The sequence below is a fragment of the Dipodomys merriami genome, unplaced genomic scaffold (assembly GCF_024711535.1).
Source record: "Dipodomys merriami isolate MVZ:Mamm:240054 unplaced genomic scaffold, mDipMer1.0.p SCAF_32, whole genome shotgun sequence".
NCBI classification, from domain to species: Eukaryota; Metazoa; Chordata; class Mammalia; order Rodentia; family Heteromyidae; genus Dipodomys; species Dipodomys merriami.
Window position 1 is genome coordinate 8,700,625 of NW_027204715.1, and position 24,756 is coordinate 8,725,380.

At 39.5% G+C, this 24,756-nt stretch overlaps 1 protein-coding gene across 1 annotated transcript in view; it reads right to left on the bottom strand.

Annotated features, from left to right (window-relative positions):
• Dnah5 (dynein axonemal heavy chain 5) overlaps positions 1-24,756 on the bottom strand; it is a 211,410-nt gene that overhangs the window by 109,937 nt on the left and 76,717 nt on the right. Inside the window, exons 30-40 of the mRNA XM_070042196.1 lie at positions 21,482-21,635; positions 19,860-20,023; positions 17,096-17,252; positions 14,134-14,346; positions 12,740-12,964; positions 10,977-11,149; positions 4,875-5,053; positions 4,097-4,284; positions 3,577-3,771; positions 2,336-2,470; positions 1,359-1,466 (exon numbers count right to left, since the gene is read on the bottom strand). Of these exons, the coding sequence (XP_069898297.1) occupies positions 1,359-1,466; positions 2,336-2,470; positions 3,577-3,771; positions 4,097-4,284; positions 4,875-5,053; positions 10,977-11,149; positions 12,740-12,964; positions 14,134-14,346; positions 17,096-17,252; positions 19,860-20,023; positions 21,482-21,635 (1,891 nt within the window). The remainder of the gene's footprint in view (positions 1-1,358; positions 1,467-2,335; positions 2,471-3,576; positions 3,772-4,096; positions 4,285-4,874; positions 5,054-10,976; positions 11,150-12,739; positions 12,965-14,133; positions 14,347-17,095; positions 17,253-19,859; positions 20,024-21,481; positions 21,636-24,756) is intronic.

A 24,756-nucleotide genomic window follows, 5' to 3' on the forward strand; every position in this document is an offset into this window, starting at 1 on the left:
ATCCTAGCTACTCAAGAGGCTAAGATCTGAAAATCATGGTTAAAACAAGCTTGGTCAGGAAAGTCCATGAGACTCTTATTTCCAATTGACGACAAAAAGCCAAAAGTGGAACTGTGTTTCAAGAGGTAGAGCTGTAACCTTAAGCAAAAAAAGCACAGGCACAGTGCCCTAGCCCTAAATTCAAGCCCTAGGACCAGCAGAGAGAAAGAGAGAGAGAGACAGAGAGAGAGAGAGACAGACAGACAGACAGACAGACAGACAGACAGAGACAGAGACAGAGACAGAGACAGAGACAGAGGAGAAGATTGGCAGTCTTAATATTCTCATTTCCATTGTATAGATGATGAGGAACTGAGGCACAGGATGACTAATTTACCAAAGATGTTTCAGTTTATAATCAAAAAGTTGGGTTGAATGAAATGTTCAGCTCCATTGTCTATGCACTGAATCTTCACAAGACACTTGAATCCAAAGTAAATGACAATTTATTTCTGCTCACTGTATTAGGTATTTACAGATTTGTCATGCACTACAAAAAGTCAGATTATCACCATATAAATTAGTTAAGACTTAGTTTATTAGGGAGTGTTATAATTAATTTGACCAAATGCTGAGCAAACCATTTGGAGAAATAATTATCACTCCTTCTTGGTTCTGCAACTCAGACTTTAATATATCAATTCTAAGCAAAATATATATTAAAAACTACCACATTTGCTTTTTACTGAGAATATTTTCAAGGAATTAAAATGCATCTGATAAACATGAACTGATCACCTATAAAGTAATACTTTTCTGAATGTTTCATCATAGGTGAGCCAATACATGACTTATTTTCATTCATGAGAAGACAATTTAAAAGTTCTCCTGCGCTGTATATCCGGGGAAGTGCAGACTCCTCATAATAAGGCAGTGCAATGCCACTCCAGAGTCTAAGAAATCCCAAGTGCCCAAAAGAAAAGAGTGACAGTTGAGAAAGCAACAAAAAAATATCACTATAGAAACTGCAGTGATAGATGCTTTGGTCAAAAGACCAATCAAATGGCAAATGCTAGAGCCACAGGCAAAACCAAGTCGACCTTGAGCAAGGAAATCATTTGAGCCCCATAGGGTCCCAACTGACAAATCACATTTTACCTCCAAATCTGGTGAGGAATAGTGTCCACAGGTGAGGAAGCTACTAGCACGTGACTCACGTGATAGGAGGTTGTATTAGGGGGGTAATCTGGTAGGAGGAGCTCTGTGGATGGTGTGTAGGGCTGTAGCCTCCGGACTATACTGACATGCCATGGTTGAAGGTGTGGCCAGACCCACTCAGACAGCAGAAACACCATGTGGTAAAGGCTGAAACATTTTACCTGTCTGACAATTGCTGCTTCCAGTTCAGGGTAACCGGCCTTGTCCAGGACAATATTTGGGAAGAGATCCTCAATCAGACTCAAAAACAAGGGCTCATCCTCATCGGTCTGAAAAAAGAACATAGAGCAATCCAAACAGCGATTCTACCACAAACATGGGGATAGACAACTGAAGTGGAAAAGCCCACCACAACCACCACTACCACCACCACCACCATCATAGAGCTTATATTAACATAGATATCCGCAAATAATACACAACCTACGTCATACTGGAGCAGCATTATCCTCCTCTTTCTTAAAAATTGAAATAAGTAAATAAATAAACAAAAGTGAGAAAAGTAAAGAAGAAAAGAAAATACTATCTCCATGACAACTTTTCCACAAAAGCAAATCTAGGGAATATAGCAGCCTACAATTCCTAATTTAAACTAAAATAAATTCCTTGGGATGATAGGGAATTAAGGCATTCAAACGCGGTTTGTGCTTTTATCTTTAAATAAAAAAATTATCATTCTATCATCCTGTATAACATTCCCTGCTACAGAACATTGACTATTAGAGTTTACTATAAGAGGGTGACATCACTGTACATTTGCAAAATTTAATACAACTTCCTACTAGGTTCTACAGACCATAAAGAGGGCAATAATTTTAGTTCTCCAACACAAAAATAATTTACAGTGTTTGGAACCTTTGCTTAGATTTTTTAAAATCTTTTTCAATTCTTTTGGAATAGATATACCTTAAGCTAGATAGAACTTCTTAAAAGTGTATAATTTCTTTGGAATAGGCATATTTTAGGCTAGAGAGAACTTCTTGAAAATGTGTCATTTATATCTATACTCTCTAGCACTTTGTCTTGATAATTAGCACTTAAGATGAACATTTTAAATAAATATTTCTAAATCTCATTTGTGCTTAATTAGTGGAACTGATCAGTAAGCAGGTGGAACACTTCCATCTGTGAGTCTTACTAGTTTGGAAAGATTCATGTCGCGCAGCACACGCATGACAATTGTGGACTCCGTGTCCATGGGGTTGGCTCGTTTTGCAGCCCCCAATGTCCGCAGGACCGACAGAATGTTTCGCAGACCAAAGTCATAATGGACCTGAAGAAGGGAAGGGACACTGGGTTCATCTTCAATGCTAGACTACTCACAGGAACCATATGAATCAAGAGAAAACACCTGCGATAATGAATGAGCACTGGTTTCCTTTCAAAACAAGTTCACACATAATGTGTGTCCAAAGATTTCTGTATTACATATTTGAGAGAAAATTAACAATACCCAAAAGAATCCTCCCACGTACTACCACTAGCTTAAACTCAAAAATCAGAACAAAAAAATGTAGATGGAGAAAGGGATAAATTCCTTCTTGGAGTATAGACATCCCCTTGAACTTACTCTTCACTAGTCATATACACCCAGGTGCCAGTAGTTCACATCTGGAATTCTAGCTTCTTGGAAAGCAGACATTGGTGGGGATGGGGCAGGGCAGGGGGGGGGGTAGGTGGGAGGAAGTCATAATTCCAGGCCAGCACACAACCAAAGTTAATAAAACTCTATCTGGACCAATAATTAGGTATATTGATCCCCAGTTATGTGGAAATCTGGGAGGCCAACCCAGGCAAAAGAGTTCCTGAGACCCTCAATCTCACCAGGGAAACCTGAGTGTGGTGGTATATGACTGACAGCCAAGCTATAAGAAGAAGCAAAATAAGAGAATCCCAGTCGAGACCAGCCAGGGGAAAAAAGCAAGACACAATCTCAAAAGTAACCAGAGGAATGGGTGAAGTGAGATGGTAGTTTTCTTTGTCTTTCTCCATGAATGAGAAGAATCTGAGAAATGGAGAAATTCTCTTTGGAAGAATAAAAGTGAGAATGATTCTCGGTACCAGCAGCTCATATGTATAATCCTAGCTTTTCAGGAGGCTAAGATCTAAGGATCTTGGTTCAAAGTCAGCCCAGGCAGGAAAATCTGTAAGACTCTTATTTCCAATTAAGCACCAAAAAAGCCAGAAGTAGAGCTGTGGCTCAAGAGGTAGAAGGGATGGTGCCCAAGACCTGAGTTCAAACCACAGCACCAGAAAAAAAAATCCATGCGGATAAAATCAATTTTATAATAAAAACTGCAGTCCGGGATTTTTCAAACACTCCACTCAACAGACAGCGGAAACCTGCTTCAGCCCACAGAACCCTTCAGAACAACACACCTGCTTCGAAAGTTGTTCTTCACACAGCTTGTAGAGTGTGAAAAACTTCCTGGCTAGAACAATGTTGTCAATGAAGCCACAACTGGCCAACTTCACCCTGATGATAATCTGACGGTCAGGAACCATCATGGCCACCGAGCGGAAGTTGATCTTCAAGTTTTCTGGGAGTTCCTGTCGCCCTGCGTAGCCAGGATTCTACAGAGGAAAGAAATCCAAGGATGAATGATATATTCTTGGGGCACCAAGGACACAACTGGCATGATATTAAAAGATTCATTATGTACACATGACAAATCTAGAATAACAACCAGAAAACTCATTTACATATCTCACGTTTACCTGGACAGACGAAGTCATGAGTGATTAATGAGCTTTGTTTAGCACCAAAGGCTTTTGAACAGGAGTGAGAATTACAATTTCAATTTCTATTCATGAAACGTAGATTGACATATGACCACAGAGAGAAGGGAAGATTGTGACCGAAGGCTGAACATGAGTAGCTCTTCTAATGTTTCCTTACCATAGTCAGAAAAAGTCCAAATTCAGGGTTCATCGTCACATTGTCTCCATCAGTAAAAATAAAAGATTTTCTGTGCTCCTTTTTACATGTGAGAATAATAGAAATTTGCTGGGCTGCGACTGAGAGAACCGGCAGATCGATCCGGTTAAATTCATCGAAGCAGCCCCAGGAACCAGACTGCGCCAACCCTTAGAAAGGAAATTAAATTAAAAACATAATTAGTGAATAATTTTGGAAAGCCAAGGAAAAGGCCTGGCTTGTTTTTAAAGCCTACAACGAGTTCGTTCAAAATTGAAGGTAAACAGATCGTGCAAAAAGTGACCCAGAAGAGCTCACAATCTGACAATGCATCTGTAGACACTCAGCCCGCATTAATAAAGCAAAAGATACAAAGGGTAAGTGGTCTTAACATTTGGTTCAAACAACACTGGTAAGAGTTAAGATTTTCTAGTAAGTATTACAAAGATTTTACATATATATATATATATATATATATATATATATATATATATATATATAAAACCGAAATTTAGCTATACATTGAATAGAAATATATTTTTTTCCTTTTCCTTCTTTGTGGTTTGGTTTGGTCTATTGTGGTGTGGTGTGGTTTGGTTTGGTTTTCTTGACACTGGAGATTGAACATAGGAACTCACTCAAGCTAAACGTGTGCTTTAATATTGATCTATACCACTAACTTGTAATAATAAGGTATGATCTTAATGAGACATTACACCTCAGCTGAAGTTTCTCACTGAATAAAATATATAACTCTCACCTTTAAATATGCGTCCAAGTCCTCGGAAATCCATCTGGTCTGAACAGTTGAAAACCACAACATATTTCCCAAGACACCGCCCCATGTCCTTGGTGGTTTCCGTCTTGCCTGTCCCTGCAGGCCCGGCGGGGGCGCCTCCCATGCTCATCCCCAGCGCTTGGGCCAGCGTAATGTAGCACCTGGACAGGAGGAGAGCCTTGCTGGAATTTCGTGCCAGCATGCAGAAGACCTTCCAAGACGTCACAGCAAAATGAACACACCCACCATTAAAAGACAGGGAATCTGGGCCACTGTCCCTACAGAACATTTCCAAAACCACACCCTTACACAAACTGATCCTTACAAATGTCAAGATACAGTGCAGGAAAAGATGGTTGCTAATAAAAGAATTCTGAAAACTCTTGGAAAGCTACACAGATTCTTTGCTGATTTTTAAGTATAACTTTAAGTTAATGATATTTGTAGTAAATATTAAGAGTCTTCATGAATGAAAAAAAAAATGCCAAAATTTTTGGCAACTTTTCCTTAGAAATCTATCCATATCTAAAAATAGTATTCACCCGATCTCACTAATCATCAGGAAAATGTAGATGAAAACCACTGTGTAATATCACTCCCAGCCTTCAAGATGGCTGCTACCAGCAAGACAAGAAGTGGAGAAAGAGGAACCTTTACACACTGTTGGTAAATGCAGCTAGGTGCAGGTGTTATGGAAACAGTATGGAGTTGCCTAAGGAAATGAAAAATAGAACTAGCTAAGAAACCTCTCTTTTTCCTATTTATTTTTTAGTTGTTAATTTTTGATGGCTCTGACTTCTTTGCCTTATATATGGTGTATTCAAGTGTATGTGTCGGGAAGGGTTGGGGGAGGGTACAAACTTGAGGGAAAAAAGGTGAAAAGGCACAGCAGTGAAGCTCACCCGACACTGACAAACGTGAACCATACAACTCGTGGGTAGAGATGGGAGGAAGGGACTGGGAGAGAATGAGGGAACAGAGGACAGACACTATATGAAAGGAAATGTACTCATTATCAGACTCATGCAACTGTAATCCCTCTATAATAGCAATTAAGAAAATTAATAATGTTTTTTAAAAGACAGCAGCAGGAGAGAAAAAAAAAAGTGATACATCCCAGCAAGCTCCTCTCCAGGTGCAAACCCAGAGGTTTCATCAAGCCCTGGAACTGTCATGTTCATTGAGACATTGTTCCCAGCAGCCAAGAAATTACCCAATTGTCAGTTGAGAAATGGATGTTTAAAGTACAGTAGATTTATACATTGGAGTATTAATTGGCCTTTAAAAAAGAAAAAGAAAATCCTACCATTTGCCACACAGGAATACAAACCAGACACAGAAAGACAAGTACTACATGATGTCACCTACAAGGGGCATCAGGAGTAAGGGGAAAGACTGAAGACACAGAATAAGACGTGGTTGCCAAAGACAGAGGAGGGTGAGGAAACATGGGGATGCCGATCCAAGGATACAGTATCACTCCTATTAGATGGATAGGTATACAGGCATAATATAACCGTGAAGACTACAGTCAATAAACTGTATTGTGAGAAAGATCAGACTGAAGTGAGTAGAATGCAGCTACACATGCTGCCTAAAATCATAATGATGTAATCTGTTGGATATGTTAATTTGCTTAACAGTAATAACCGTTTTACTATCACGATATATATATATAGTGATAGTAACTATATATATATATATATATATATATATATATATATATATATATATCCCCATTGCATCATGTTGTAAACCTCAAATGTTTGTTTTTAAAAACAAGCCAGGCCTGGTGATACATGTGCATAATCCCAGCGCTTCCCAGGCCAATGCTGGAGGAGCTCATCATCAAGACCAGCCTGGACTACATATCAAGTTCAAGGGCACCCTGAGCTACCTAGTGAGACTATTCAAAAACTAAAAGCTAGGGAGATAGATTAGTACTAGAGTGCTGGTTCAAACCCCAACACCACACACAAAAAGAGCAAATAATTTGATATACTTCATTTAAGTGATACATTGCTGAGCGATCACATCTTGAATCTTTGTGAGCATCTATTAGTTGTATTCATACTTCCATGTCTTACTTTACGAGGTTAACAAATGCAAGTTTGTAACTGGAAAGGAAAAGACTTTTTAATCTTGAAAATATCCTGGTAAATTACTTGATTACCAGCACCACCTGGTGCTGTCTCAAAGGAGACAACTCAAAAGTGTTGCCAGTAATGGTCATCCTATAAAGCATGTATTGGATTTGGAAGGGATCTTACAGGAAAGAAAGTAATTTTCCAGTGTAAGTGGGCAGTGAATGGTGAGCACACTGACTACACATCTTCTAGGGTCTCTGTTATTTAAAAAAAGGGTTCCCCAAAAAAGCAAAGGATGGCTCAGCCCTGATAGCACATGGGGCTGGATCCAGAGGAGACAGTCTGTGTATAAATCAGGAGGCCACCTGCTCATGCTCTGATTTTGCCTTTCAAGCAAAGATCTCACTTCTCCCTTGGTATTTTTGCCATCCTTTTCAGAGCAGCATCTGTAATACTAACAGCCCAAGTGGTGTATTGCATCTCATTAAATCCCCAAAGACTCCTGAAAGGAAAGTACTCTACTTTTTCCATTCACAGATGAGGAGAGAGGCTCCCTGAAGTGGGCTTTTCTTGGAATGACAGCAAAACTGAGATTTAACCCATCCCATGGTTGTAAGCCAAGCCCTCTCAGTGCCCCTGGGCCCTGGGACACTTCTAGCCACTCAGGGCAGAATATGCATCTCTACCACCTCTGGTCACTGGCTGCTGTCCTGAAAATCCTCTTTATACCTGGGTTTGTATCTTTATATTGGGTTTGCAAATAAATTAAAGAGCTAAATCATCCTATATACATGAAAAATGGGTGAGCAGGCTGGGAGATCCATGGCTTAGTTTCTCTGCACTGAGTGGAGAGAAGAGCCACCGAAAAACCTGCATGGGCAAGTAGGACTATCAAAGCTTCTCTCTTCATGCATTTGTGAGACACCCTGAGCATCCCACACAAAAAGGTTAGTAAAGAATGTGTGTTCTGAGCTGGGAAGGTGGCTCAGTGGTAGAGCGCTTGCCTTGCATGCATGAGGCGCTGGATTTGATGCCTCAGCACCACATAAGTAGAAAAAAGCCAAAAGTGGCGCTGTGGCTCAAGTGGTAGAGTGCTAGCCTTGAGCTGAAGAGCTGAGGGACAGCGCCCAGTCCCAGAGTTCAGGCCCCACGACCGGACCCCCCCAAAAAAAAGAAAAAAAAAAGAATGTGTGTTCTTTCATAGTAAAAATCATGATTAACATCTTCACTGTCCCGGGCCCCTATCTGAATTATCATTTTCTGCCATTCTTGTTATCTGAAGTTAACTATAGTCCAAACATATCAAGTAGACATTTTGAGAGATAAAAAGATACTCATATAACTTCGTGCAATATATTTTTTATCATTTTCATCTTAAATAATTGTTCATCTCTCACTATGCCTAATTTATTAAGTAAATAGCCTAAGTTCATCCGCATAGGGAAAAAAATACCTATTATACATTCTGTCTGCTAAAGACAGAATCAATACCAGACGGCATCAATATAATAACAGCCAATCAGAGAGCATCCTCCAACTGTCTCGGAACCTATCCCCACCAACACAGAAGGACTCTTATACGCGAACTCTAGTCTCTATTGATTCCAAAAGAAGAAAATGAGAGAGGTCATTGCCTCCCTAAGACTACACAGCTGCTAGGGCGGAGCCGAGTGGTCAGAGAAGACACACATTGTTAGTCCTGTCCAAACGTCCAACGCTTCCAACAAACACTTCCAACAGCCTTGAATTTCCTCTGCCCTTGGTCTTAAGTGACAGCTCTAGTAAAGATAACTCCAGTGCTCTCTGCATGTGCCCAAAAGTAAAAGGAAGGATGGCCGAGTTTGGGAGAAAGGCACCATGGTTTTACCACGTTAGGATGGCAGCCAGATCATCTGAGGTGAGACAGCTCCACCCACATGGTGAGGAGCTAACGACCCTCTGTCCTCATTCTCCAAGGCTGACTGACAGCAAGAGGCTGGCAACACACCTGTGAGTGCCCCAGCACTGGATTTTTACAGAATACGGAGGAGTTCTCTTTTTGTTTCCAATGAATTCCAATGTCTCACCTTTCACACAATTAAGAAAAACAAACAAGCATGCATTGGATCAAAATAAACTTTAGAGTCACTTCCACTTACGAATGCTCGCTAGTTTTGCTTTCAAAATTTTCAAAGTTTTAGTAAGAAAAGAAAAAGAAGAAGTTATATACTATGACCCGTGAAAATTGGAATGAATTTTGACTTAAATATGTCATGAAAAATTACAGGAGGACAGAAAATTAACTACTCAATCATTTTGAAAAACAGACCTTTTTTTCTCCCTCTCTCTCACTTTCTAATTTCTGTTATATTTAAATTTTCACCATAAAGTAACAAATTTGGAAATAACCACTTCTTCCAGTTCTTCCAGTTCACTTAATATCTAACAGAACTGTTGTAGTGAATAGACTGAATGAAGACCACACTTCCAGGCGTTTATGAAAGGAAATGCTTATTTTAAATGGATAAAAATGGAAAAAGAAGTTGAGCAGGGCAACTGTACCGCCACCAATGTGGGGGGGCGGGGGGCGAGAGCCCAAAACTCTTCCAGAGTGACATTCATGCGGAGAACGGAAGGAAAGGAGGAAGTGATGCAATCACATACTAAAGAAATGGCTCAGGACAAGAGAGGACAAGTCCAAGGCCTTTGAGGCAGCGTGTGTGCTACACCTGTTTAAGGAATAGCTAAGGAGCAGGTGTCTGGAACTGAAAGAGAAAAGGAAAAGAATGTACAGGGGCCAGCTCACACCAGGCCTGCTAGTCTATAAAGATGCTAGCTTCTGCTTTGTATGAGGTGGAACCTCAATTGAGGGCTGGGGATAAGAACTGACAAGGTAAGACTCACGTTCCGGTGCATGACCGGAGCCTACACTGTGGAGGGCAATAATGGACAGGGAAATTAGTTAAAAGACAATCACTGTAATCCGAACTACTCAGGAGGCTGAGATCTAAGAATCACTGTTTGAGGCCAACCCAGGCAGGAAAATCTGTGAGACTCCTATCTCCAATAAACTACTGAAAGAACCAGAAGTAGAGCTGTGGCTCAATGTTACAGCATCTAGTATTGATGAAAAAAAGGTCAGGGAGAGCACTCTGGCCCTGAGTTCAAGCCCCAGGACTGGCCTTCAGGAAGGAAAGGAAGGGAAGGACATGGTGGTGCTTTAGAAGGAAGGAGCTGGGGTAATTGTCCTCTATCTCAAAGGCAATTCCTGCTTGGGAGCTCTTCACAGTTTTAAACTAATATTATTGACAAATCATTAAGTGTGTGCCTTCAAAGAGTACAACCATACTTCGCTATATGCATACAATGCAGAATGATTAAATCAAGCCAAACAGTTATAATAAGTATTTAGTGGATTTCTTAACAGAGAACATATAATGTGGCTGACATCACAAAGGTCAAATTAGACTAAGTGAAGTACTGACTTCTAATCCTGGAAGGGACCTAGGGGGCTGCCCAGTTCATGCTATAGACATGGTGGAGTCCAGGGAGGTACGATGGGGCTCTGGTAAATGACAGGCAAGGAGCAGAAGTGAACTTCCTGTGTGCCAGCCACTGAGAAGCATGCTCTCACCTGCACTGTTACCCCATTTCTACCTGTCTCTTTGGGAAGGAGTGCAGTAACTAATGAAGCCTTCAAGGCCCACTGTGATCTACACCTAGTGACATACCGCCATTAGCTGCCTTTCTTGCCTGTTGAACATCCACAGAGGCATTTACACTTTGCCTCTGTAAAACTGAGGCGGAGGGGGCCAGGTCTATTACGAACACCAGCATAAATCCTATGTGAAGACAGGTGGGAACCAGAAACAAGGACTTGCAAACGCTTTGTTAGGAAAGAGTTTCCAAGCCCTACAGAGACATGAAGCTAATGCCTTCCCTCCACACAACCTAAGAGAATAAAACTCTTGGATGAGAGGTGAGAAGAAGGTTTGAAATCACAGAATCTTTCCATCACCTGTCTGTGAGTGGAGTTATGACAAGCCTGTCAGTGCAGCCTAAAAATTCATTCTGGTATATGAAAGCCACATCTGTGATGTGGATGTTCATCTTGTCAGAGTCTTCATTAAAGTAAAACCTGCACTGTTTCAACCACTCAAAGTCTGTAGGGCTCTTGACATGCAGATGACACTGAAATGCAAAAGGTATAGGTTAAAATTGAGATGGGAATCATTTATTCCATAGGCATTAACATTTATTTATGCAGATCATAAAGTACAGTCATTATATTCGATGTATATTATGTAAAAATTGAACTCTGTAACTTGAGCATAGGTATGGGGGGTGGGAGGAATGGGAGAGAAGAATGGAAGGTGTGACATTGATCAACATGTATTATACTCATAGCCTGACTTATGGAATTGTAACCTCTTTGAATAAATATTTAATTTTTAATGGAAGTAAAAGACTACCCAATAAGTCAGACACATCAATTATCATCATCTAGCCTATTCAGTCATTGATCAACAAAGAAAGTTCAGAAGACATTGGTAAAGGAAAACCCAGCAGAATTAATTGTGCCCCACCAATTTAAATGGCCTACGTTAAGGGTAAGACTTGTTTTTTGTTTTTTGTTTTTTTACAGTACACCCCTTAATGCCCAAAATCAGAACATTTAAAATACAATCCCACAAATACATAGTCCACAAAATACAGTCTGTAGAAAGCATGTTAGGACATAAAAAAGAACTAGACAATGTCATTAGGAAAAAAAACTATTAAGATTATGACAATGCTCACTACTGAATTGTTTTTTAATCTTTTAATTATTTTTTCCTATGAACTTGTAGCACACCAAGACTTTGAATGTCTAAATGGCAGTGCATTATTGCTCAAGCAATGCCTTTGTCTACATTTTTAAACCAAAATTTTAAGCCATTCTAACCATTTTTCTTGACAAATAAGAAATCTGAAATTACCCTGAGCCCTTTATTTCTGAGAGGCAAACTGTGTGCTTAACTATTAAGAGAGGAGATTAGCACAAAGGAGCTTGAATGTGCTGTCTTTTTACTTCCATTCCATCAGCACCAATCTTTCATAATCTTTTTTACATAATGGGGTTGAGACACAATCCAGAAAATTATTATGAAAGTAAGAGGTCTAGCCTCTTATCTAATGTTGTATTTCACAGCAGAAGGCAAATTTCATTTCTTTTCACATTTCACACTTCTGTAACTTCCCAGCCCTCCCTTCTACCACACTGTCTCCTTCAAGGAAGAAATCCTGCACAAGACCTGAAGGTCACAAGCTATATTAAGAAAGCCTACTTTATAATCAGTGACATAATCTGTAGAAAGACCTATAGGATGGGATTTATAGAAATCCCTAAAAGAAAACTTAACAAGCTCTACTAGCAATACTAGTTAGCATACAGCAGGAATATAGTAAGAAATTAGTGATTTTCCACCAATAACTAAAAGCACAAGACAAATGGAAACATCTCAGGCTGCCACGTGACATTTTAGCATTTCAGATTATCACACAGAGAACTTGTAAGTGCAGCCTAACCTACTGTGCTTCAGTAACACAGTATAGATCATTTGATTTAAAGTTGAAAAGAAAGCCTGGAAAACAAGCTCAGATCAGAAAGATGCCTCTGCCTGAATTTAACCTTTTCCTTGAATTCAGTCAACCTAATTCCAGTGAGTAAACATGGACAGTGTCTAGTGTGGGTTGTTTATTTCTTTTTTGTATATGCCAGTGCATTTATCAAGGACTTACCAACTCATCAAAGATATCCCTTTGGTGCACATGAATAGTAATCAAAGTCTCATATTTCACTCGCTCCATGGAGCTCAGGTCCTTTGTGGTGATGTCAATCAGTGTATTTAGTAGTTCCAAGAAAGATTGATTGGTTTTCTGCATGATTTTTTTATCAAACTTGGCACTTCTAAGGGCTTCTTCTGAATCTCGGGTCCATATCATTTGAATTCCCAATAATCCAACCTTATGGAAAGTTTAATAAGGTATATATGGCATATTTACGTATTGCATAGTAAGGTAGACATTATAGCATAATGAAGAATTATAATTATTATGTAAATGTAGTGACGAGTACATCATTTTAATCCTCATTTTAAAACCCATGGAAACTCTATTTGTATTACTTACCTGGCAATTAAATATAAAAAGCCCTATGATGTCACTGTAAGTTTTATCTTATAATTTTAAATCAGCTATCTTTAACTCACATTTCTCTCTAGAATAGATTTTAAAAGTTATTTGCAGGTAAAAAGTATGTCTTAAACTGACTTTTCCCAAACTACCACAATGCTTATACATAAAAGATATTCATGGGACTGGGAAGGTAGCTCAGTGGTAGAGTACTTGCCTCACATGCATGAGGCCCTGGGTTCAATTCCTCAGCACCACATAAACAGAAAAAGCTGGAAGTGGCACTGTGGTTCAAGTGGGAGAGTGCTAGCCTTGAGCTGAAGAGCTGAGGGACAGCGCCCAGGCCCAGAGTTCAAGCCTCAGGACTGACAAAAAAAAAAAAAATCCAAAAAAAAAAAAATATTTACAATATCTTTACTGATCAAAAAGACTAAGAAAACACTGTTCCCTGTTAGTTTGTGTGTGTGTGTGTGTGTGTGTGTGTGTGTGTGTTTGGGTGTGTGTGTGTGTGTGTGTTTGGGTGGGGAGGGGTTTGGTACCGGTTCTGGGGCTTGATATCAGGGCCCAAGATTCTTTTTCTCAATGTTAGTGTTCTACCACTTGAACCACAGAGCTTTTTCTGAGTAGTTTATTGGAGATAAGAGTCTCACAGACTTTCCTGCCCAGGTTGGCTTTGAGCTGAGATCGATCCTCAGATCTCAGCCTCCAGAGTAGCTAGTATGAGCCACCAGCGCCCAGTTTGTTCCCTGTCTTAAGTTGGAAAAAATAGGTCAAGGTCAGGACAACCCAAATGAATAGTTAAGCCTATATGTAATATATGTGTGTGTTTATCCAAATAATTCTAATTAAAGTCTTTTAAGTTTATCCATATTTAATAAATTATGACAATTGTAAAATTAGTCCAGAGTTAAATTAGGCCACCATGAAGTTCACCAGAGGTGATATCTGCGATTTAAGATGACTATTTTATAGAAAATACTTTCCAATTTCAAAACACTGACCTGAGCAGGGAAAGAAGAGAGAAATTCAATCAACTGGAAACCCATTTCTTGAATATTTGCAGCTGCCTGACGAATCACTCGGTGCAATGAAGCCTGGGACTCCTCCAAGAGCGTATTGAGCCACACTTCCACATTGCCCTCGGCCATGACAGGTTTTTCCAAGTCTATCGTCTCGCCCTCTCGTGAGGAAACTGACAAGATTCGGTCATAGATCTGTGTCAGAAGATGGGAGGGAAAAAAAATCTGTATTCAGAACTTTTTTTTAATTTTATTTTATTTTATTTGTGAACATACTGTACAGAGGAGTTACAATTACATGGGCAGGATAATGCGTACATTTCTTACCAAGCATTGCAGCCTCCTCCTTTGTTTACCCTTCACATCCCTTCCCAGCCTCCCCCCTCCCCCCATCCCAATCCTTCTCCTTCACCCCCCTTTCCCCCCTCCCCGCACCGACATTGTAAAGCTCGTTTTGGACATGACAACTTGTACTTCTCATTGTTGCAACAGGTTGAACCCTTAGATATGTATTTTAATGTTTTTTTCTTTCATGCATGTGTTTCTAACACATTTATAAGATTATCTCTTTGTTGCTTTGTATGTCCCTCCCCCACAGTTTAACCCCTGCTTTCACTATGTATTCAGAACTTTTTAAGGAAAGTTAAAGTACCGATCATAAAATAAAAGGCAAAACTTGATGCAAAGTGATTTTCAAAACATCAAAAGTTAGCCATGAAATCTATAATGGAGTCACAAACAATCCATAGCCTAAGGGAGAAAATCTGTTCTCTAAAAGATAAATAATAAATGGATAAAGAAAAATTTTTTAAATAGAAATGGTAGCTGGATACCGGTGGCTTATGCCTATAATCCTAGCTACTCAGGAGGATGAGATCTGAGGATTGTGGTTCGAAGCCAGCCTGGACAGGAAACTCCATGAGACTTTTATAAACTACTCAAAAAAGCCAGAAGTGGCACTGCGGTAGAGCTATCACCCAGGCCCAGAGTTCAAGCCCAGCACCGGCCCCCCCAAAAAAAAATTGAAATGAGCCTATATCCAACACAGAATTAGCCAGTTGACATTAAAACAACCTGGTCAATCCAGTTGAGGAGGACAAAGCAATTACATAGTAATTCCAGCTCTGTGCCAAATTAGAGCCTGATCTCACAGCCAATGTTTTCTCATCAAATACACTCCCTGCCTGGCCATTGCATTCAGTCTCTACGCAGAAAGGCATGAGGAGAAGGGCATAGTATTTCAAGTAACAAGACTCAGGTTCTACTGGTTCTCTTTCATGCAGTGCTGAGAATACATTTCTTGCTCCCATCTGGTCTTTAAAAATCACACATGCCCTGCTCTCCTACCAGCCTCACACTGTTTGCAGAAATTCAACAAAAATAACACAACTTATTAAATAAATATGAACATTTGTTTCTGCTATTTGATGAAAAGGAATCTTTTTCTTTGGGGCTCAAACTTAGTACTGTGCTAATAATGTCTTCCTCAGTTCTAGACAGAAGTGCTTAGCAAGAAGCTGATGGATCTTAAGTTTCAGGGCTTCTCACCAACATAGATACTTTCCATGTTTTTTTAACAATGTTCATCTCTATAATTTTGTAAGGTTCAAGACTCACAAAACCAAGATCTCCCCCTTCTCCTACCTGGTTCTTGTAATCATATGGTAAGTAAAGGAAAGACAAAAGCCTGTCACCCCATCATCAAGTGAAGGTTTCCTGATAGGTCTCCCTATCTGACTTGTGCTGAATTTAAGCAGCATCATAATTATTCACATCCAAAATTGTTAGTGATTTAACTGCCAAATTTCAATGTCACACTGCATAAAAATGACTTCAGTGTTGAGTATGATCCATTCTTTCTTAAAACATCAGGACAAGCTTCATTCTTGCACATTCTTTCACATTCAACCACAATGACTAGTTCTTTTTTTTTTTTTTTTTTTTTTTTTGGTCAATCATGGGGCTTGAACTCTGGGCCTGAATGCTGTCCCTCACCTCTTCAGCTCATGGCTAGCTCTCCATCACTAGAGCCACTGCACCACTTCTGGTTTTCTGAGCGGTTAATTGGAGATAAGAGTCTCATAGACTTTCCTGCTGGCTTTGAACCATGATCCTCAGATCTCAGCCTTCTTGAGTAGCTAGGATTACAGATGTGAGCCACCAGCGTCTGGCTTTTAAAGACTAGTTCTTAACTGCTTAGAATGCAGTAGGTCTGCCACTGCGCTACCTGCACTCCAGACACTCCATTTGTTTACCTCACTGTCTCTTCCACCAGACCACGAGTCCCTGTGCCTGTGTATTCCCATTAACAAACACAACATCTGACATGTAGTAGTTACTCTATAAACTAAATTACATGCAATCATGGATAAATTGATGTTACTAAGGGTTTATATGAGGTACTAAGTAACTGAATACAATGCTAGAAGAGATGGGTCACTTTGCTAAGGATTTGGGTGGAAGAATAGAGCAAACAAAATCCAGCTGTAAGATTATTCTCCCAGTTGAATGACTTCCTTTCCATCCCATACAATCCCATGGTATTAAAAATACAGTAGTAGTATGAATCAAAATAAAATAAAATAATGAAGGAGATTTAAGAAAGCATGCCAAAAGCATGACAAAAGCAATTAATCCCTACAGAAATTCTGTTTCAGGTGCAACATTGTAAGCAGTTGATTTGTCTTATTAACTTTCTAAGTAGTTAACTGGCTTATAAATTCATGGATGCCACACACCATGCAATCTTGATGCCATTCAAACTATTATTGACATTCAAATGTACACCTTGGATGATAAGAGACCATATGGTTCTGAAGGTAAAGTTAGCCCCCAAAGTTTGTTTTAGTCAGGAGCCCAGCAGTAAGGACAACGAAGTAATCGTTTATAAATAGAGCATTGGAGTAGCTTCAAGATGGTAGCCAGCAATTCGAATGGGGCAGACCTTGTCGTGAAACTTGACAGTTTTAATGTTGTCAAATACATTCAGCAAATGAGCCTGGATTGTGTGGGAGTCCGAAGCCTGCCCCAAAATCTCCAGAAGAGCAGGATCTGAGACAAAGAAGAACCGAGGAAAGCAAACTCGTTTTTTCTCCAAATACCTAAACAGGGAAGAAAAGAATACATGTTTATAAATAACACAAAGCTGACCTTTCTCAAAATTAATAAACCTGGATGAAAGGAGAAATTGTGCAACAATCTGATTTTCCCACATGATTTGATGCCTTTGGTTCATCAGGAATTTTGTCAAACCTAACATATAAAACATCTTGTATTTCTTTTGTAGAGAACACAATAAAATAGACACAGAGTGTTTGGTGTGATCTTTGTATAGCAAAAACCCACATAATATCGCAAACATCTTAAAAGAAAATTGAATAAGCACATCATAGGAACAGAAGTGGAATCCAGAGATGGATGAACCTCATAAGGGTCCCTAACTCCCAGGAGCTACCACAAGGCAGAGCACATACCTGCCACTGAGCTGCTTCCAGTGGACTAGTGTACATTTGCTTGATGCTAAAGCAGTCCCTCAGGCTGCAATGATTTTCCTATTTATACCTCTCCATCTTCACTTTATGCTATATTTTGTCCTCATTTTCATGGCCATATTTTTTTAGGTGTGAGGGATTTTTTTCATTGTTTGAATTTTAATTTAAACCTTCTTTGTGTTGTCTTTACATTCTGTTTTGTTTCCTAAACTTTATTGTTCTCTTTTGGTTTGCTTTGCTCTCATGTTTTGGAACAGGCTGTCATCCTCTTGTCAAGACAAAGCAATTCTCCTGCCTCAGCCTGCCAAGGGGCTGAAACTACAGGTGCACCATGACACCCAGCCTTACGGTGATTGTCATTATCATAGCTTTCTGAAATTTTACTGGTGGTTTTAAATTTGGGGGGTGTCTCACATTTCTATGTTTTCTTGTTATTAGTATTACTAATCATCCCAATATCATAGCAGAATTCTCGTCCTAGGAACATGCTTTTTCCTAAGGGACTCAGTGCATCAGAAACCAGAGCTTGATGGGAACTTCTCCACACACATGCGAGGATGGGCGAGGTTCTAGAATTGAATTCTGGCCTCGTGTGGCTGAGCAGCCTGCACAGGCTGGGGCAAAAGCTAAATTCTTCAAGAAAAAAAAAGAGGGCTTTTTCCCAAAAAAGAAGGCAAAGGAAAAAAAGGAGACTTAAGGGAAAACTCATACTAAGTGAGGAATTTGTAGAAGAAATGGCCATGTCTGCTCTCATGATGGTGAATGAACCTTGGCAGGGGTCGTGGGGAGCTGTAAATAATCCTCTAACTCTCAGCCATGAGGCACAAGAACCATCATCACTAGCCCCTGTGGCAGGTGCATCTATTTATTTTGTAAAAAAAAAAAAAAAAATGCAGGCTGTCCTCAAAACAGAGAGGAGACGGGATTAAAAAGCAGAGACCGACCAAGGAGTATTCTCTTCTACCTCTTGTTTTCTTACTCTTACTTTTGTGCTACAAAGTTTAATTTGGTCATAGGTTTTTCTTTTCTTAGTTTTATTTCTTTAAAAATCGCAATCTTGTATAACTTTGATTTTTATTCTTAATAACTTCCCTGTGAAGTTTTATTCCTTATTTCTTATCCTCCTTGAAACAGTCTGCTCTGAGTCCTAGGAAGTGCGGAGTGTTTTTATCCAGGCAGACCAGGCTGGGAGGAGACACGTAGGAATACCATCTCTATGATAAGAAAAGGAAACCATGGACATGTTTGCACTTAACTTCCACATGAATTATGATTGAGCAGCATGAAAATGCTGCCCGTCTATGCTGGTTTTCAATAGCATGGGACAGTATATTTTTTATGTAAATGAGACAAGTCAAGTGTTTACACTGGACTTACATGAAACCTCTGGTAACAGAATCAAAAGACAAAAAAGAAGGAAGAGCAAGAAGAGGAGGAGGAGGAGGAAGAGGAGGAGGAGGAGGAGGAGGAGGAGGAAGAAGAAGAAGACAATTTTACAGTAGACTGTCTCTGAAGAGTTATGGAACAGTGCAAAAATGTCAAGTGATATAGTAAGATATGTGCATAGTAAGAAGAATAAAGCAATAGAAAGATGGAGGTGTATGTCTATGTGCATGCAGGCATGCATGTGTTTGTGTGTGTGTGTGTCTGTCTGTCTGTCTGTCTGTCTATGGCAGCAGATGAGGGATGAGGAATTAAGGGATGTGCAGCTATCCTTGCTGTGGACAGGCTATGGATGATCCCTCAGCAAGGTTTTCAGTGGTGACTGAACCCGCACCCTCCCCAGTGATTCCTGCCCATCGGTCCTCCATCTGGAACCTAGGAGCATGAATCTCCAATGGTCCCTACAACACAGTTGGCCATGCTAAGTAAACATCATGGTTTTAAAAAATGGCACAGTGTGAAACATTAAAAACAAACTTTTTGCCACATGACCTTCACTATATTATTTGACTTAATATGGTAAGCTGATCAAAATCACTAATACTTCAGAGTCTATTTTTCTTTAAAAAATGTATTTTGGACCACTTCCTTATAAGAGTACAAATATAGTTAAGCATTCAGTGAGAATATAAGGCTTAGAAGGCTCAATTTTATCTCTTCAAGCCCTTTACACAGGAAGTAAACCTTAGTAAACAAAACAAATTGGACAAATGCTAACAATTCTCCCTGCTTCCCCTGTTGTCTCCAGGACCCCAGACCTTCAAGTGAACGTACCCAGTAAGGGATTTCTGGCATATCTCCAGTTGCTCCAACAAGTGTGGTAATAGCTGTCCCATGGTTTCATCTCCGACACAACACTGAACCACAGTTGGCATCTCATGTGCCCGAGTCATAATCTTCACCCAAGATTTGTCTATATTGGAAAAGCGCTTGGCTTCCTAAGAGAAAACAAAGTAACAGCACATCTGCACCTCTCTGCCCTCTTGAGAGCAAAGCACTCTTAAATCACTAGCTGAGACCAGAGGCCTAACCAAGCCAGATTTCCATGCTATAGATGCATGATGACCACATGCTCTATCCTTCTTGGGTCTTCTGTAGCATATCATCCCCTTGTAAGTGACAATCTCTAGCTCAACCCTGTCACTGCCGTTGTGTTAAGTAAAAACAGGAAACAGATATAATAAGGATAACTCAGGAGGAAATGACATTTCCCATTGGTTTCAGGGAGTATCTCTAAATGGGGTGAATTTTCTATTTTCAAAGTTTTTACCCTGACCACAATATTGTTGCTGATTGGCAAAAAAATATTAATAATAACATTGGCATAAAATAAATTATAGAAATAACTAATATTGCAAAAAATTATTTTTTCTAGAAAAGTAGAAAATTTACATATTATTTTGAAAGGATATGAATAACACATTTTATTTAAAATTTTATTTGTATTACAAAGTATATATATTTTATATATATGTATATATAACCAGATATGAGAGCAAGAAGCTCCACTTTGATCCTTAAATAGTCCATGTGGAAGTTTCCATTAAGCCCAATCTTCTTCTCCCAAGAAGAAAAGCATGTGCAAATATACAAGCAAAAATGAATAAATACTAAAAAAAATTACTGTGTGAATACTGCTGGCCAAAAAATGAGTCTGGTTTACAAATGATTAAGAGATCTGCCTACTTCAGTCAAACTTCAAACTAACCAAAGGGAAAGCTATGAGGACTAAAGTAAGAGAACATTCATGCAGCGTAATCATGCCCCCTAACTCAAAGAGATTGCTCAAATGTTACAATTTAACAAACAACTTGTAGTAATTGAATAAGAGTTCTTGAGATGTGTTTAAAATCTCTTTAAAATCTCAAAATATGCCCATGTATACCTAACAAGATAATTACAATTTGATGAGAAAAATATAGCCAGTTTCTTGAGAAAAAGGCCTTTGTGTTAGAACATTTTCCTGCAGCTTTCCTCCACCCCTTAATTTTACAGTACAGATATAACTGAGCATACATTATTTTAAAATGTCAGTAATAAAAGAAGAAATTATCCAACCATTGTCAAGATAACTATGCCATAATTCCACACTGTTCCCAATTCTACCTTCAAATTATCTGCCGAAGCATATCAATTACACAGGAATTCATCCTTTTGTTTCTTTAAGCTCTGGATTCTTCAGCAAACATTGCAGTTTTATAGCAGTCTTACTCTCTGATAGTCACCTTTTCCTTCCCACAATTCCTTTGAATATTAAAAGAACGAGCTTCAAAAATAAAATGATGAGGGGAGAGGCTCAATAGATTAAAATGCTACCGCTTTCTTAAAGAGGCGATGTTCCTAGATTTTTTTTTCTATTTGGAGAATCTGATGAAATCATAAACAAAATCCCAGACCTTGGGCAGCTGCTTGGCAATGTCTCCTCCCACAAAGACAGCTTCTAGATAAATCCACAAGTTTTGTACAGTCATCCAGTTCTCAATGATGTCTGTGGCGTTGGAAAGGTACTGCACCCATTTCTGAATCTGAGCTTTGAACGGCATATTGTACCTAAAATTTAAAAAATGTGTTCAGTATGCTGTATTGGTTGTATTAGTGCTGTTAGCAAATTTAAAATTCTTTTTTTAACTTGATTTTTTTTTTTAGTGTCAGGTGGGGGAAACACATACATGTAATCCCACCCACTGAGAGAAGCAGACAAGAAGATCCTATTCCAACACCCACCCCAAGACAGAAAACAAGACTCTATCCAAAACAAATACACAAATAAGGTTTAAAGGGGGGGGCTTAAAGAGTGGGTCAGGTGGTAGTGTCCATCTATTAAGTGCAAGGACCTGAATTCAACTCCAGTATTAACAAAAATTCAACTCCAGTATTAACAAAATGATGATGATGATGATAATGATGATGATAATGATGATGATGATGATGATGATGATAGGTATTATTTTTAATCTGTTTCTTACAACTTCAATTATGTTGCTCTCTTTTGAAGGAATGTTAGTTACCAAGTGATACATTTTATCACCATTTACCAGGTTCTCTTAGTCTAGATAATTTTTATTTTGAACTAGATCACAGAGAATAGTAAAAGACTCCTAATCTAAAGAACAAATCAGGCATGAGATTCAATTCAACCCAGCCCTGGAAGCTCTGGCCAAGAAAATCATACTCTCTCTAAAGCCTTTCTTGTCTATTTCATGAAGTCTCTAGTTTTCCATAAAATATAAAGCAATTAGGGGCTGAGAAGGTGGCTCAGTGGTAGAGCGCTTGCCTTGCATGCTTGAGGCCCTGGGTTCGATTCCTCAGCACCACATAAGCAAAAAGAAAAAAGCCGGAAGTGGCGCTGTGGCTCAAGTGGTAGAGTGCTAGCCGCCTTGAGCTGAAGAGCTGAGGGACAGCGCCCAGGCCCAGAGTTCAGGCCCCACGACCGGACCCAAAAAAAAAAAAAAAAATATATATATATATATATATATATATATATAAAGCAATTAGAGGGTCACTGATGGGAATTAGACAACAAATGCCAGTTTCTACTATGATAATAACACCAGAACTTCGTTAGCCTCTTCTGGATCTCTTTCTAACTTCCAGTTACCTGTGTCCAACCCATTTATGTCTCTATGTGCCTGTGTAAAACCTTATGCACGTACATGTGTACACTCCAATGACCACTTTGCTGCCTCTCCTATCGTTAATCTGTCTTCCCTTTTGGATCTTTGAGTCAGAGCTTCTAGAGGCCTCCCAATGTCATTTTTCGCTTTTGATTAATACAAAGCCTCATTTCTCGGTAGGCTCCTAGCGACCCAACTAAAATACAGCATTTCCACGCCCCCTGTGTTACCATGTGCAGTCATAGGCCTGAGCTGCACACCATTAGTTCCTAGCCTTTCACTGTCCATTTGGGAAGCATCCAAATCAAATGATGCTCCCCTGGCCACCCAGGCACGGAGATGTCTAAAAGTTCCCTAGGCGAACCTGGTGTGTGTGAGGTGGACAAGCCTGAGGTATGAGCAACCGTATTGGATAAAAGTGGTGATGTAGAGAATGAGGTCGGAAGAATGAGTCAAAGCTTAGGCCCCTGACCATAAAGTGGAACCCATCTTTAAACTTGAACCACCTACCTTGAGACTTCTTTTACAACAGAAGGTTACAAACGTCTATCTTTTAGGAGTAATTTTGTAGGCAGTGCTTCTGTTGCTAAAGAACAATTTTATTCCAAAATAATTGTACAGCAAACCTTGCCTTGTTTAGTAGATGTATTGCATGTAACTTTGACCAAGCATGAAATCATCATTTTTTTTCAATCTCAGTAGAGATTTAAAAGACAAAAATGTTCAATTCCTACATGCACATTATACAGGCTCAGTGGATGAGAAGCAATCAGTTAGTATGACATTATCATCAGTGCTGCTTAAATCAGTGTATGGCCTGATGAGTGTTCCTCTGCTCTCAATTTTGTGAGCACACGCCTCCCAAGGAACAAATGGTGCCCGGAAGACAAATCAACAGTGTATATGATTAATTTAAGTGAGGAAAGTAAAGAGCTTAGATCTGTTGAAGGTGGAGTGTCTTGAGCTGAAGTTGGGTGGTGTGCAGCAAAAATGAACCAAGCATCTGCAATGTAGTGTTGAACGCTATGTAGCAGCATCTCTTTGGACTCTAGCCATACAAAAGACCTACAACACAGCCTCACAGCAGCGGACTCCCATCTTTCTTACCCCTTTACTGATCTCTCAAGCCCTATAGAATAGGAAATCTACTCAAAGTCTTCTCAAATATTAGTCATAGGAACAAAATTTTTAATTTCTGTCTTCTTAATGTAATTGCATTAATATTCCACACATTTCTGCAGTTTGTGTTGCCATTGTTCATTTTTCTCAGTGGAGTAAGCTGGATGTGGTGACACATGCCTGGAATCCCAGTTACAATAGGAAACATAAATTAGGTGGATGACAAGTATGGTCCACACCCAGACAGAAAGTAAGACTTCATTTCAAAAATAACCAGGGCAGGGGCTGGAAAGGTGGCTCAGTGGTAGAGCACTTGCCTTGCATGCATGAGGCCCTGGGTTCGATTCCTCAGCACTACATAAGCAAAAAGAAAAAAAGCCGGAAGTTGCGCTGTGGCTCAAGTGGTGGAGCGCTAGCCTTGAGCTGAAGAGCTGAGGGACAGCGCCCAGGCCCAGAGTTCAGGCCCCATGACTGGACCCAAGAAAAAAAAATAATAACCAGGTCAAACAGAGTTAAATGTGTGGCTCAGTGATACTGTCACAAAGGAAAAAGAAAGAAGGAAGGAGAAGGAAGGAAAGGGGGAGGGAGGGAGGGAGGAAGGGCAAGCATATTAAAAGGAATGAAGTAGATTAAAGGCAGAATTGATATCTCAATGTTATTCACATGTTACACAATTACTATATTTGAAATTTTAATGAACAGCAACTACTTTTGGAAAGAGCAGAGGGAATCCCATTGCTTAAGTGCAAGTTAATGAATATAATTTCCATGTCCAAAATGTAGCAGGTTAGCTGACACTACCATCAAATGGCCAGATAGATGTGAGAGACTCGATCCATCTCTGTAGGAATTACATTCAAAGCTCTGTTCAATGTGCCATCTCACTGAAATGTGGACACAACAAAGAACTGACAAGAAGGTTTCCCAAGTGGAATGGA